This window comes from Takifugu flavidus, chromosome 5, assembly GCF_003711565.1.
Source record: "Takifugu flavidus isolate HTHZ2018 chromosome 5, ASM371156v2, whole genome shotgun sequence".
Taxonomy (NCBI): Eukaryota; Metazoa; Chordata; class Actinopteri; order Tetraodontiformes; family Tetraodontidae; genus Takifugu; species Takifugu flavidus.
Window position 1 is genome coordinate 18,031,861 of NC_079524.1, and position 15,496 is coordinate 18,047,356.

At 53.5% G+C, this 15,496-nt stretch overlaps 1 protein-coding gene across 2 annotated transcripts; it reads left to right on the forward strand.

The window, feature by feature from the left end:
- The first annotated feature begins 343 nt into the window (after nucleotides 1-343).
- Nucleotides 344-14,463, forward strand: stxbp1b (syntaxin binding protein 1b). Of its 2 annotated transcripts, none has more exons than XM_057033843.1 (19): nucleotides 344-530; nucleotides 3,523-3,572; nucleotides 3,659-3,740; nucleotides 5,253-5,329; nucleotides 5,510-5,588; nucleotides 5,758-5,861; nucleotides 6,592-6,740; nucleotides 6,891-6,975; nucleotides 7,302-7,432; nucleotides 8,005-8,112; nucleotides 8,182-8,242; nucleotides 8,609-8,674; nucleotides 8,799-8,879; nucleotides 10,173-10,311; nucleotides 12,179-12,288; nucleotides 12,383-12,484; nucleotides 12,896-12,981; nucleotides 13,160-13,314; nucleotides 13,430-14,463. In XM_057033843.1, the coding sequence occupies exons 1-19, from the start codon at nucleotides 494-496 to the stop codon at nucleotides 13,549-13,551; spliced, it is 1,824 nt and encodes a 607-aa protein (XP_056889823.1). In that variant the 5' UTR covers nucleotides 344-493; the 3' UTR covers nucleotides 13,552-14,463. The 2 variants fall into 2 exon arrangements, with proteins under 2 accessions (XP_056889823.1, XP_056889824.1); XM_057033844.1 differs by lacking the exon at nucleotides 344-530 and adding an exon at nucleotides 619-977.
- Nucleotides 14,464-15,496: the final 1,033 nt, after the last annotated feature.

Sequence of the window (15,496 nt, forward strand, 5' to 3'; positions counted from 1 at the left end):
ATGTAATGTAGTCACCAAAAATGAGTCTGGGTTAGAATCGCAGCAGTGGCAGCCGGTCAGTAGAGGGCGACGGTGGTTTTATTAAAGAAAACCCTAAAAATAAAATCAATAATCACTCATGTTCAGTGCATAAGCAGCAACGTGTCATATAGAAAAATGTAAATCACAGTCTGAGAGAAAATGTAAGAAAGTAGCAGGGACCAACCGACCAATCAGTGACCAGAGATTCATACATAACGGGAATTCATCCAATCACATCTGGAGCGCCACGAGCCCGGTCTGCCAGGACACGTGGTGCCACAGGGGGCGCTGTTGTACCAGTCAGCAACAGCTAATGCCTCATAGGCACGCGCGCAGTGCGATATAAATAACCGCTTTTATTTTGTAGTAATTCGGACCGGAAGTGGCGCGCTCGTGCACTCCCACTACTTTGATTGACCGCGCGCCAGCCGGCAGGTTTGTGGAGAGTCGTGGACGCGCAGAAAGACGCATCATGGCACCACTTGGACTAAAAGCCATCGTTGGAGAAAGTAAGTCTCTCTGACTTCCCTCACTCGGATCATTTGTTTCATTTCATCTTTGTGACAACTTTTGGGTCGGGTCAGGTTAGGTTATCCCGGCGCGTGAAGACGCGCGCGCATCCCTCCGCCCATTTCCAGGACGTAACCGTAGAATCGGAGGTGTTTGGAAAGAGACGTGGAGTAGCAGTGAAGTTATTCTTTGAAAGGAACATTAAATTCCTCTCCTCCGTTCAGCCTCGGCGGTTGTTTGGAGCGCATGCAGCGAGGTTTGCGTCAATCCGGCCTCGGTAATCTGCGTCTGTGGGATTAGGGATTAACAGCTTTGACATCATCCTCGGGGGAGCGACACACAGGACAATATTCCAGCTCCTGAAGCCCAAACTGAAACAGAAAGGTCATTTTCCCAGCAGCCATGCGCCACTAACTGTGGTTTCTGGTCCTGACCACACAGTTACGGTAACTCTAACTAACAGCCAGACTAACGAGCTGCTAACTAACCAACTAACTAACCAACTGCTAAATCAATAAGGAAATACAAACAGACTGAGACCCCCAGTGACGCTCCAAAGGATCCTTTTCTGTCTTTATTTTGAGATAAAACAGGTGGAGGTTTACTCATTAGTGCATATTGTTTATCTCAGAGCTCAGCTCGAAATGTGTGTGTGTGTGTGTGTGTGTGTGTGTGTGTGTGTGTGTGTGGTGTGTGTGCGTGTGTGAGTGTGTGTGTGTGAGTGTGTGTGTGCGTGTGTGAGTGTGTGTGTGTGTGTGTGTGGTGTGTGTGTGTGTGTGTGTGTGTGTACGTGTGTGTGTGTGTGGTGTGTGTGTGTGTGTGTGTGTGTGTGTAGCTGTGAAGGAGGCAGCATCCTATATACTTGCTACATATTGAGTACCTAAATACTCATTCTACTAGCAAAGTGAGGACAGTTTAGGAACTCGTCAGTGAGGGTTAGACCAGGATCTGAAGGCTGGACTTGGACCAGGGTCAGTGGTTGATCAGGAGGGTCCAGGTAGGGAGCCAAGGCATTGTGTCTATAAAGGTCCTCACAAAGATCCATGAATATTTTGGCCTGGTGACCAGAGGTGGGAAAAGACTCAGGGGTGAGTAAAGAGTCAGAGGTCAGAGGTCAGAGGTCATGGTGTGATCATACGCTGAGACACATCTGCTGCAGCTGTTGTCCTCTGTCAAACATGTGGAGTCTCGTCCTTTCGCAGCTCTTCTCAGGAGGATCGGTGGACTGATCATCTGCCTCTCTGACTGACTTCACTGACACAGCAACAGACAGGCCTGGGGGGGCCGTCCACCTGCTGTCCCTCACAGGGGACGCTGCTGTTTGACGTCCAGCTGTGACAGTCATTAGTCCCTCCTCCTGAGGAGGGTCTGTACCTCCTCCTGAGGAGGGTTGGTACTCCTCCTCTGGAGGGTCTGTACCTCCTCCTGAGGAGGGTCGGTACCTCCTCCTCTGGAGGGTCTGTACCTCCTCCTGAGGAGGGTCGGTACCTCCTCCTGAGGAGGGTCTGTACCTCCTCCTCTGGAGGGTCTGTACCTCCTCCTCTGGAGGGTCGGTACCTCCTCCTCACCTCCCCTAGGAGGGTCGGTACCTCCTCCTCACCTCCTCTGGAGGGTCAGTACCTCCTCCTCTCCAGGGTCGGTATCTCCTCCTCTGGAGGGTCTGTACCTCCTCCTCACCTCCCCTAGGAGGGTTGGTACCTCCTCCTCTGGAGGGTCGGTACCTCCTCCTCTGGAGGGTTGGTACCTCCTCCTCTGGAGGGTCGGTACCTCCTCCTCTGGAGGGTCGGTACCTCCTCCTCTGGAGGGTCTGTACTCCTCCTCACCTCCCCTAGGAGGGTCGGTACCTCCTCCTCACCTCCTCTGGAGGGTCTGTACCTCCTCCTCACCTCCCCTAGGAGGGTCGGTACCTCCTCTGGAGGGTCGGTACCTCCTCTCTGGAGGGTCTGTACCTCCTCCTCACCTCCCCTAGGAGGGTCGGTACCTCCTCCTCTGGAGGGTCGGTACCTCCTCCTCTGGAGGGTCGGTGCCTCCTCCTCTGGAGGGTCGGTACCTCCTCCTCTGGAGGGTCGGTACTCCTCCTCTGGAGGGTCGGTGCCTCCTCCTCTGGAGGGTCGGTACCTCCTCCTCTGGAGGGTCGGTACCTCCTCCTCTTGGAGGGTCGGTGCCTCCTCCTCTGGAGGGTCGGTGCCTCCTCCTCTGGAGGGTCGGTACCTCCTCCTCTGGAGGGTCGGTGCCTCCTCCTCACCTCCCCTGAGTCATTGATCCATGTGTGATTGATGACTCAACTGATGAAATAGAGCTGATCTACTGAGTCAGAGTTTCCTTTGCGCACACACATACACACACACACACACACATACACACACACACACACATACACACACACACACACACACACACATACACACTCACTATGTTGTTGTTCTCGATGATGTCACATCTCTACAGAAATGGCCCAGAAATAGTGGATGATAAGAGGATTGGGAACAGATTAGAGCTCTGATTGGGACCCCCCCTTTACCCCCCCCCCCTTACCCCCCCCCCCCTTACCCCCCCCCCCTTTACCCCCCCCCCATCTATGGTTTTGTTGGTATATTAAGAAAAATAAAAATGAAAAAGTAAAGAGAATACAATACATGTAAAAATGCTCTCACTGATAGGGCTCATGTGGGTGTGATAGTAGGTCACACACACACAGACCACACACACACACACACACCACACACACACACACGCACAGACACACACACACAGACACACACAGACACACACACAGACACACACACAAACACACACACAGACACACACACAGACACACAGACACACACACAGACACACACACACACACACAGACACACGCACACAGACACACACACACAGACACACACACACAGACACACACAGACACACACACAGACACACGCACACACACACACACACACACACACACACACACAAGCCATTCTTACAGTTGTTTATGCTTCTTTACAGGAATCATGAATAATGTCATCAAGAAAGCGAGAGAGAAAGGGAAATGGAAGGTGATTCTGTCCATAGGAACAAAATCAACCATCAAAAGGAAATCCTGAACCGACCTCTGACCTCTGACCTCTGACCTGTGTGACAGGTGCTGGTGGTGGACAAGCTGAGCATGAGGATGGTTTCCTCCTGCTGCAAGATGACTGACATCATGTCAGAGGGCATCACCAGTACGTCCGTCTGTCTGTCTGTCTGCCTGTCTGCCTGTCTGTCTGTCAGCCTGTCTGTCTGCCTGCCTGTCTGTCTGTCTGTCAGCCTGTCTGTCTGTCTGTCAGCCTGTCTGTCTGCCTGTCTGTCTGTCCTGTCTGTATGTCAGCCTGTCTGTCTGTCTGTCTGTCTGTCTGTCAGCCTGTCTGTCTGTCTGTCTGTCAGCCTGTCTGTCTGTCTGTCTGTCTGTCGGCCTGTCTGTCTGTCTGTCTGTCAGCCTGTCTGTCTGTCTGTCGGCCTGTCTGTCTGTCTGTCTGTCTGTCGGCCTGTCCTGCCTGTCTGCCTGCCTGTCTGTCTGTCGGCCTGTCTGCCTGTCTGTCTGTCTGTCGGCCTGCCTGTCTGTCTGTCTGTCGGCCTGTCTGTCTGTCTGTCTGTCAGCCTGTCTGTCTGCCTGCCTGTCTGCCTGTCTGTCAGCCTGTCTGTCTGTCTGTCTGTCAGCCTGTCTGTCTGCCTGTCTGTCAGCCTGTCTGTCTGTCAGCCTGCTGTCTGTCTGTCTGTCAGCCTGTCTGTCTGCCTGTCTGTCTGTCTGTCTGTCTGTCTGTCTGTCAGTCTGTCTGTCTGTCTGTCTGTCTGTCTGTCAGCCTGTCTGTCTGTCTGTCTGTCTGTCGGCCTGTCTGTCTGTCTGTCTGTCTGTCTGTCAGCCTGTCTGTCTGTCTGTCGGCCTGTCCTGTCTGTCTGTCTGTCTGTCGGCCTGTCTGCCTGTCTGCCTGCCTGTCTGTCTGTCGGCCTGTCTGCCTGTCTGTCTGTCTGTCGGCCTGCCTGTCTGTCTGTCTGTCGGCCTGTCTGTCTGTCGGCCTGTCTGTCTGTCTGTCGGTCTGTCTGTCTGTCTGTCTGTCTGTCTGCCTGTCTGTCTGTCTGCCTGTCTGTCTGTCAGCCTGTCTGTCTGTCAGCCTGTCTGTCTGTCAGCCTGCCTGTCTGTCAGCCTGTCTGTCTGTCAGCCTGCCTGTCTGTCAGCCTGTCTGTCGGTCTGTCTGTCTGTCTGTCTGTCTGTCAGCCTGTCTGTCTGCCTGCCTGTCTGTCTGTCAGCCTGTCTGTCTGTCTGTCTGTCTGTCAGCCGTCTGTCTGTCAGCCTGTCTGTCTGTCAGCCTGTCTGTCTGTCTGTCTGCCGGCCTGTCTGTCATCCATCATCCACCTATCATCCATCCATCCACCCATCATCCATCATCCATCCTCCATCCATCCACCCACCATCCATCCATCATCCATCCATCCATCATCCATCCATCCATCCATCCACCATCCATCCATCCATCCATCATCCATCCATCTACCCATCCACCCATCCATCCACCCACCATCCATCATCCATCCATCCATCCATCATCCATCCATCCATCCATCCATCCATCCATCATCCATCCATCCATCCATCCACCCATCATCCATCATCATCCATCCATCCATCATCCATCCACCCATCATCCATCCATCCTGCTGGTTGTTCTCTGATCACTCATTGCCTGATGTCTCCCCAGTTGTGGAGGACATCACCAAGCGGCGTGAGCCTCTTCCCAGCATGGAGGCCATCTACCTGATCACACCCTCAGATGAGGTAAAGGGGGCTCTTAGACTAGCTTCATGTCACACCATGTGACATCAAACATTGTGATTCTATTTTGAGTCAGCCTAAAAACAACCTTCAGATGTTTCTTTCAGGAGCATTTTGAAGGAGCATTGAACTGTCAGCCAGTCCAGTCAGAACACTAAAACAAGGATTTCTGCTTGTTGTCAGTCAGTTGCAGGTCTGATTGATGACTTCAGAGACCCCCGGAATCCTCAGTATCGAGCAGCCCACGTCTTCTTCACCGACAGTGAGTAGATCCTTTCTGCTCCCTCTCTGCTGGTCTCACTGGAACCCGCTTTGTGTGCTGGTCCCTAAACCGACCCAAGAGTCGGATCTTGCAGGCTGACAGATTCTCTTCCACAACTTTGGTGTCCACATGGTAACTGTTATTACCATTGTTATGACTGTGACTGCAGCAATTCCAGATTCCTTGTTCGGACTTTTGACCAAATCCCGAGCCTCCAAAGCCATGAAGGCCTTGACTGAGATCCACATCGCTTTTCTGCCCTACGAATCTCAGGTACGATGGGAGTGTTGATAGTTTTAGATATGACAGCAGCATTAAAGGGGTTGTCCCTGATCTTCTCACTATTTATTACCATCTATTTATTACATCTGTGAATACTTCAGACGCTGGTGACGTCCAGATCTTTATACCTGAGGGAACATCTATCAAGCCCCGTAACCCTCAGACTAGTGGCCCACATGACCTCAACGGCATGAGGTTTTCATAAAGAGACATGAGCCAATATTCGACCCGGACTGCGGACAAATACCCCCTATAAATGACCATTCGGAACCCTTGCCTTGGGTTGAGGGACGAGGTCCTTTGAGGGGGCTCTGTAAGAGTCCAGAGATCCAGATGAGCCTCCTGCACCACCTGACTGTTGGTGCTCAATCCTCTTGTTAATCCGGAGAGGGGCCACGTCACAGCGCTCACCCCCACCCTTCACTCATCCTTCCTCCTGATTGGCCAGTGGCCTCAAGGCTCAGCTTGTACAGCCAGTCAGAGGAGCACAGCCGCATTTAGCAAGAGGATTGTCAGCAAGTCACAGAAGTGTGTCAACACGCGTGTGTGTGTGCGTGCTTCAGGTTCACGCTAGCTTGGTATTAAATTCAGCAGGACTCACGCATCATCGTGGAGGGAGTGGTCACGCCGTTGCCGTGGCGGCTGTGAGCACCTGATGTAGAAGCTGTGGTTCAGGTGGAGGCGTCACTTGTGTCAAATGTTGGTTCCCCTTTGTGTTCAGGTCTTTGCTCTGGATAAAGCTGAGGCCTTCCAGGACTTCTACAGCCCTTTCAAGGCCGATGTGAAGAACAACATGCTGGAGCGCTGTGCAGAACAGCTCGCCACCCTCTGCGCCACGCTCAAAGAGTATCCTGGAGTCCGTTACAGAGGGTGAGCCCAGTTCCCACGGCACACGCCAGCATCAGCAGGAGTCTAACAGCAAGTTTAGAACAAGGCTCGCTATCATCTTAGCGCCCTACAAACCTCTCAACGTTCTCGTCTGGAGATGTCCAGAGTGTAATTGTGAGTGTGTTGTCCTAGTGAATACAAGGACTGTGCAGTCCTGGCCCAGATGCTTCAGGAGAAGCTGGACGGCTACAAGGCTGATGACCCGACTATGGGAGAGGTAAAGGACCAGATTAAAGAAATGAACTACACTTGATATCAGATGGGACATACGTTTATATGTAGACCACCTGTGGTCCTGAGCGCCCAGGCTGGCCTGGTTCTTCTACATCCTTTACAGAAACATTGTCAGGAGCCTCCAGTGTCAATGACCTGAGCTGTGCTGCTTCTTTCAGAACTAGAACGTAGGGTTCCTAGTCTGAGGGCAGTAACCCTAACCCTGACCCTAACTTGAGATGTGAACATGCTTCAGATGGTTCCTCCTCAGATCTCAGCTGCACCGTGAATCCGGGACACTCTACCAAAGATGTGATCTGATGTCTGCAGGGTCCAGACAAGTCCCGTACCCAGCTGTTGATTCTGGACCGTGGCTTTGACCCCGTGTCTCCTCTCCTGCATGAACTGACGCTGCAGGCCATGGCCTATGACCTTCTGGGCATTGAAAACGATGTCTACAGGTAAAAAAGGCTCCTCAGATACATCCTAGCTTTTACTTTGCTGTGGGTATGAGATCTGGTGACTCTGGTGGAGGCTCCTGGAGTGTAGTCAGCTCATCCTCATGGTCCAGAACCCAGTTAGAGATGATCTGAGCTCGGTGACATAGTGCAGCATCCTGCTGGAAGAAGCATCAGAAGATGGTCCACTGTGGTCCTACAGTGAGGGAGATGTTCAGGGAGGCTGCAGCGTTTACATGATGCTCAGCTGGCCCCGAGAGACCCTGGAGAGGGTTGTGGGTGCAAATCCCAGTAGATCAGCACCAGTCCAGCTGGCACCAACAGCCAGCCACGTCCTAAGTCACCTAAATGGCCGTTCTCCCCCATTCTGATGCTGGTGGGACCTTCAGCGTCCACCTGTGACCTTCAGCGTCCACAAGCCTGAAGGAGTTGCTGAGTAGATACTGGTGTTAAACTGTTGAGCAGGTGGATGTGGTGAAGATGCCGGTGAGAGAAGACTCCATCACCAGTGTCCTGGACCATGTCTGTGGTCCCAATGTTATCAGGTTCAGCTGCTCCGGGTGCTTCTCTTTCAGATTTGAGACCAGTGGGATGGGGGAGACGCGGATGAAGGAGGTTGTCCTGGACGAAGATGATGACTTGTGGATGTCTCTCAGGCACAAACACATCGCTGAGGTGTCAAAGTGAGTGCTGCTTCAGCTAAGCTGGACCAGACCAGAGAGGAACCTTCACCTTCTGTCTTTTGTCTGCAGCGCTGTGACTCGATCTCTGAAAGAGTTCTCTGCCAGCAAGAAGATGAACACTGGAGAAAAGGTAGAGGATCCCTCGTTGATGCTTCACAGCAGGGGGTGTCTGGAGGGCAGCATGTCCCGTTGCTGTGCTCCTCTAGAAGACCTTGACTCATAGCTCCATAGGAGAGACAGGCTCTCTGGGTGGTCACCGTGATCTCCTGAAAAAGAAAGATGAATCGTGTTTATTGCTTAAATTGGTTAATTAGACCTTAATAGGGGCAACAAGCTGAATGGAACCAGGATGTCGTGGCTGATGTGACAGTTTAACTCCACCAACGTGGATCTCTCAGATGTGGCTCCCATGTTGGACGTTTGGGAATACTCTCATTCCCACACATGGACGCACCTCCAAGATTCCTGGACTAATCTAAGGTTTTGGTGTTTGCAGACCACCATTAAAGAACTTTCTCAAATGCTGAAGAAGATGCCTCAGTACCAGAAGGAGCTCAGTAAGGTAGGACCACAACCCTCTGCCTTGTAGTCCTGAACCTGAAGCTGTGTCCGCCTGCTGGACAGAGACCACGAGACCTTCCTGTTCAGTCCATCCTCAGCCTCACAGACAACATCTCTCCCCTCAGTATTCAACCCACCTGCACCTGGCAGAAGACTGCATGAACCACTACCAGGGCACCGTGGACAAGCTCTGCCGCGTGGAACAGGTGAGACTCGTCTGTCCGTCCACCTGTCTCCCTCACAGGCCCAAAGGTCCAAAGGTCTCTGGTCTCCCAGCTGAACTGGAGCTAGCAGCGATTATATGTGCTGACCTGTCAGGTCAGGAGGCACCAGTGTCACTCCTGACCTGACCTGACCTGACCTGACCTGACCTGACCTGACCTGGGCCTGTGTCCATTCCTGACCTGGAACGGACATGTAGGACAGCAGCTGGGGTGTCTCAGTGTCCCAGCTGGACAGATGTGGAGGACTGGTGCTGTCTCGTCCCATGATACCAACACAGACTAGAGGAAAGGAGAAAGGAGAGGAGGGGAGGGGGGAGGAGGGGAGAGGAGAGAGGAGAGGAGAGGAGAGGAGAGAGAGGAGAGAGAGGAGAGGAGAGGAGAGGACGAGGAGAGGAGAGGAGAGGAGAGAGGGGAGGGGAGAGGAGGGGAGAGGGGAGGGGAGGAGAGGAGAGGACGAGGAGAGGAGAGGAGAGGAGAGGAGAGGAGAGGAGAGGAGAGGAGAGGAGGGAGAGGAGAGGAGAGGAGAGGAGGAGGAGGGGAGGGGAGAGGAGAGAGAGGAGAGGAGAGGAGAGGGGAGGGAGGAAGAGGAGAGGAGAGGAGAGGAAGAGGAGGAGAGGAGAGGAGGAGAGGAGAGGAGAGAGGGGGAGGAGAGGAGGAGAGGAGAGGAGAGGGAGGGGAGGGGAGGGGAGGGGAGGAGGAGAGGAGAGAGGAGAGGAGAGGAGGGAGAGGAGGGGAGAGGAGGAGGAGAGGAGAGGACGAGGAGAGGAGGGGAGGGGAGAGGAGAGAGGGAGGAGAGGGAAGAGGAGGAGAGGAGGGGAGAGGGAGGGGAGGGGAGGGGAGGAGAGGAGAGGAGGAGAGGGGAGGAGAGGAGAGGAGAGAGGGAGGAGAGGGGGAGAGGAGAGGAGGGAGAGGAGGGGAGGGGAGAGGAGGAGGAGAGGGGAGGAGAGGAGAGGAGAGGAGAGGAGAGGAGAGGAGAGGAGAGGAGAGGAGAGGAGGGGAGAGGGGAGGGGAGAGGAGAGGAGAGGAGGGGAGAGGAGAGGAGAGGAGGAGGAGGAGAGGGGAGGAGAGGGGAGGAGAGGAGAGAGGAGAGGAGAGGAGGGGGGTCTCACTGAAGGTCACCATGTGGGCGTTGCTGCCCTCCTGGATTCACATCAGTCCTAAACAGGCTCTATTTTCCTCTTTAGCTCACCATTATTTCACCATTATTTCACCATTATTTTGCTCGTCCTGGTTTTGGACTGGACAAACTGCTGATGTCCTTGTGCTGTCCCTCAGGACCTGGCCATGGCCGTGGATGCAGAAGGTGAGAAGATCAAGGACCCAATGAGGCTGATTGTGCCAGTCCTGCTGGACGCCAACGTCTCAGTGCTGGACAAGATCCGCATCATCCTGCTCTACATCTTCCTGAAGAACGGTCAGTGTGTGTTTGAGATGAGCATGAAAGCACGTCCCTCAGGACAGGACAGGAACCTTCTGGGAGACTCTCGAGGTTCCTGTCAGCTGTAACATGTCCAGGAGTCCCTGGGTGTGTTCCTGGGTGTGATCACCTCGGTTAACTGGGACCAGTATCAGGGCCAGTAACACCAGACCACAGGAAAGACTCAGCTCCTCCTGAACCCACGACCTGACTGTGTGCTGCCTGTGTGTGCTGCATATGTGTGTGTTGCCTGTGTGTGTTGCATGACCTGACTGTGTGTTGCCTGTGTGTGTTGCCTGTGTGTGTTGCATATGTGTGTGTTGCATATGTGTGTTGCCTGTGTGTGTTGTCTGACCTGACTGTGTGTTGCCTGTGTGTGTTGCGTGACCTGACTGTGTGTTGCCTGTGTGTGTTGGCTGTGTGTGTTGCATATGTGTGTGTTGCATATGTGTGTTGCCTGTCTGTGTGTCTGACCTGACTGTGTGTTGCCTGTGTGTGTTGCTGTGTGTTGGCATATGTGTGTTGCCTGTGGTGTTGCGTGACCTGACTGTGTGTTGCCTGTGTGTGTTGGCTGTGTGTGTTGCATATGTGCGTGTTGCATATGTGTGTTGCCTGTCTGTGTTGTCTGACCTGACTGTGTGTTGCCTGGTGTGTTGCCTGTGTGTGTTGCATATGTGTGCTGCCTGTGTGTGTTGCCTGACCTGACTGTGTGCTGCCTGTGTGTGTTGCCTGACTGACTGTGTGCTGCCTGTGTGTGCTGCCTGTGTGTGTTGCCTGACCTGACTGTGTGCTGCCTGTGTGTGCTGCCTGTGTGTTGCCTGACCTGACTGTGTGCTGCCTGTGTGTGTTGCCTGACCTGACTGTGTGCTGCCTGTGTGTGTTGCCTGTGTGTGTTGCCTGACCTGACTGTGTGCTGCCTGTGTGTGTGTTACCTGACCTGACTGTGTGCTGCCTGTGTGTGTGCGTGACCTGACTGTGTGTGCCTGTGTGTTGCCTGACCTGACTGTGTGCTGCCTGTGTGTGTTGCCTGACCTGACTGTGTGCTGCCTGTGTGTGTTGCTGACCTGACTGTGTGCTGCCTGTGTGTGTTGCCTGACCTGACTGTGTGCTGCCTGTGTGTGTTCCATGGCCTGACTGTGTGCTGCCTGACCTGTGTGTTGCCTGACCTGACTGTGTGCTGCCTGTGTGTGTTGCCTGGCCTGACTGTGTGCTGCCTGTGTGTGTTGCGTGACCTGACTGTGTGCTGCTGGTGTGTGCTGCCTGTGTGTATTGCCTGACCTGACTGTGTGCTGCTGTGTGTGTTGCCTGACCTGACTGTGTGTGCTGTGTGTGCTGCCTGTGTGTATTGCCTGACCTGACTGTGTGCTGCCCGTGTGTGCTGCCTGTGTGTTGCCTGACCTGACTGTGTGCTGCCTGTGTGTGCTGCCTGTGTGTGCTGCCTGTGTGCTGCCTGTGTGTGTTGCCTGACCTGACTGTGTGTGCTGCCTGTGTGTGTTGCCTGACCTGACTGTGTGCTGCCTGTGTGTGTTGCCTGACCTGACTGTGTGCTGCTGTGTGTGCGCTGACCTGACTGTGTGCTGCCTGTGTGTGCTGCCTGACCTGACTGTGTGTGCCCGTGTGTGCTGCCTGTGTGTATTGCCTGACCTGACTGTGTGCTGCCCGTGTGTGCTGCCTGTGTATTGCTGACCTGATGTGTGTGCTGCGTGGTGTGTGCTGCCTGTGTGTTGCCTGACCTGACTGTGTGCTGCCTGTGTGTTGCCTGACCTGACTGTGTGCCTGTGTGTGTGTGTTGCCTGACCTGACTGTGTGCTGCCTGTGTGTGTTGCCTGACCTGACTGTGTGCTGCCTGTGTGTCCCCTGTCAGGTGTGACTGAGGAGAACCTGTGCAAGCTTCTTCAGCATGCCAGCATCCCTCCGGAGGACAGTGACATCATCTCCAACATGGCCCACATGGGTGTCCCCATAGTGTCAGAGGTGAGCTCTCATGGATCAGGACCAGCAGTTACCTGGGAGCTGGTTTTAACTGGTTTCCAGCAGGTTTCAACAGCAGCTCTGTGGTTTCTGACAGGTCACATCCAAGAAACCAAAGAAACCAGACCGGAAGGAGCGAATCAGTGAACAGACCTACCAGCTCTCCAGGTGGACTCCTCTGGTGAAGGATCTCATTGAGGTACCTCTGCTGGAGAAGGGAGGATTTCAAAGGTCTCTGGTGGACTCACAGCAGCAGCATTGGGGCCTCGTTGTTCCTGAACTCTGATCCAGACCAGCCAGCAAATCCACCGCTGCATAGATATACACAACTGACCCCCTCCCACACACACACACACACACACACACACGCACACACACACACACACACACACACTTGTGGATCAGTCAGCTGATCACAGATCCAGAGGCAGTTGTCTCTTGTCCAGCAGCTCTGAGAGGTGTCAGGATCAGAGAGCCTGAGGTGACCTCCCGGGCCCCCCTCGTCTCCGTCTCATGTCCCTTCACGCCAGTGTACAGGAGACAGTTTCAGCCAGTCGTCCATGAGCCTGGACGTCTCTGACGGTAACTGTCCAAACCTTTTCACCTTTAGGATGCCATCGAGGACAAACTGGATTCCAAGCTGTATCCATACATCTCCCAGCGACAGGTGTCGGCTAAGGCCAGTGCTCCTTCCAGGTGAGTGTGTGTTCCATTAGCAGCATCACTGATTCTTCAGGTGTGTTTAGATACGTGTGTGTGTGTGGGGGGGGGGGGGGGACCCAACATGCTCATCCCACACGGAGGGTTTGAACCCCCAACCTTTACGCTGCGAGGCGGCAGAACGAACCACTAACCAGTCCTTCTACTTTCACAGCGCTCGCTATGGTAACTGGCACAAAAACAGGGGCCCGACGGAGATGAAGACAGGACCCAGGATCATAGTCTTCATCATCGGGGGGGTGACGTACAGTGAGATGCGCTGTGTGTATGAGGTCACCCAGGCCAATGGCAAGTGGGAGGCCCTGATCGGTGAGTGGCCTCAGACTCACCTTCTCCGACTCCCTCTGGAGGCGTCCCGTCCTGGTCTCTAGAGCCGTTCAGGGAGTTGCTCCTCACAGCCACCATCTGCTCCTTTCATGCGCAGGTTCCACTCACATTCTTACTCCACCTAAATACCTGAAGGACCTCCAGCACGCAGACTTCCTGGACCCCAGTGCTGCAGCAGAAGAGCCCGAGGCGGCGGCGGCGGCGGCGGCGGCAGAATGAAGACGTTTGGGTGTAAATGCACGAGGAGCAGAGCCGTGCCCCCCCCCTCCCCACACGCTGTACACGGTTGGGTTGACTCTGACTGTGCTCCTTTGTGTTGTTACTCGGAGTGTCGTCTGTTCAGTAAATCTAAACTAGCTTAGCTGTAGGAGTCCAGTCTTTGAGAGGACCAGCGCAGAGCTCCACCTGCTCCCCGGTGTGTGTGAGGCTGAACCCCCTCCTGCTTTATTGACTCTACGCTTGTCCTTCAGTAGCAGATCGACTGTGACGTGGCTGGAGAAGCCGAGTGAGATGAAGCCTTGAGGGGGGGAGAGCCAGAGTGGTTTTGCTGTTGTCGTCTTCTCCCTGTTTTTGGCTCCATGTGTTGGAGCTTCCATCTTGTTGGTGATTGATTAGGTCATTGATTATTGTTGTGCTGTGAGTGTGATTCTCTGTGACTACAGTGCTGTGATGAACACTGACCTCCAGGAGTGCTGAGGCGTCTGTTCAGCTAATAAAACACCTGTTCCAAAGGCTCCAGTCATTTGTTTGAGGGTGATCAATGATCACGGAAGAAGACCACCAATATGAAAACACCCAGACCAGTTCTGTGACAGTTCCCGGCTGGAATCAACCAGCTGATGAAAGAAGACTTTGTGCTCTTTACATTCTTATTTTTAGGTGAGTTCAAACCTTCAAACTGAGCTGTGACGGGAAGGAGCAGGTGCCTTCAGCAGGGCCAAGATGTAGCTCCATAACACGTCTGGGAAGGTCTCCTGGTGAGAGGGTTCAACCACTTGTTCCGGGTCAAAACCACACACTTTAGCTCCGATTGTTGCAGTTAAAAACACTTTTGCTCACTGGAATCAAACAATGTGAAGTCGTGGACAAACTGAATATGTGAAAATAAATGAATGACAATAAATGTTTCAATGTCTGTAAAATATTTGTGTTCTTATAATCCACAACTACAACTGCTCGAGTCTTCCCCACAAATCACAAATCTCTGCTGTCCTGCAGACCCTTCTGTTCCAGTCCATGGAGCCAAGGCAGGGTCCCTCAGCCAATCAGAGGGGGGTTCTGTCCCTCAGCCAATCAGGGAGGGGTTCTGTCCCTCAGCCAATCAGGGGGGGTTCTGTCTCTCAGCCAATCAGGGGGGGTTCTGTCCCACAGCCAATCAGAGGGGGGTTCTGTCCCACAGCCAATCAGAGGGGGGTTCTGTCTCTCAGCCAATCAGAGGGGGGTTCTGTCCCACAGCCAATCAGAGGGTGGTTCTGTCCCACAGCCAATCAGAGGGGGGTTCTGTCCCTCAGCCAATCAGGGGGTGGTTCTGTCCCACAGCCAATCAGAGTTTGTCTGCGTAGCAGGGTGAGAAGGAGAAGACTCAGTGGTGGATTTGATCAGCATATAATGGCTGGTATTAATGTGACCACAGGGAGCGGTTTAGGCAACATTTTAGGTAGTTGTGAGAAGGATTCTGAGCTAATGTAAAGAGGGGACCCTCTTCATGAGGGCCCCTGCCAAAGCCATCTACTGCCTCCGCTTCGATTGTGTGTCACCTTTCTTCATGGCATCCTTGTGTATGATCCAAGAGTTCTTCACACCAGCGTTCATCATACACACAGTGGACCAAAGTACCAACACTTCCCTTCTCCCTTCCTCCTGTGTGCATGGATGACAAGAGTAGTGCAAGCTTCTTTTTAGAAGCTGCATCACGAGGAAGGTCACCAAAGTTAGCTCTGGTGAAAAGAAAAGCTCTGGAGCCTGCCGTGCGAATTTCTTTATTTATGATCACGTGGGATCGCTCTTGTTTGCTGTCACCGTCCCCACAAGGGTCAGGCCACAGTGGTCCAGCAGGTCGATCGGCAGTGGCACAATTATCAGGGGTCACAGTCCTGTTTGTCTGGTGATGTTGCTCAGTCAGCTCCTCGGTAAAATGATGGCCAAGACGTTGACCCCCTCGTTG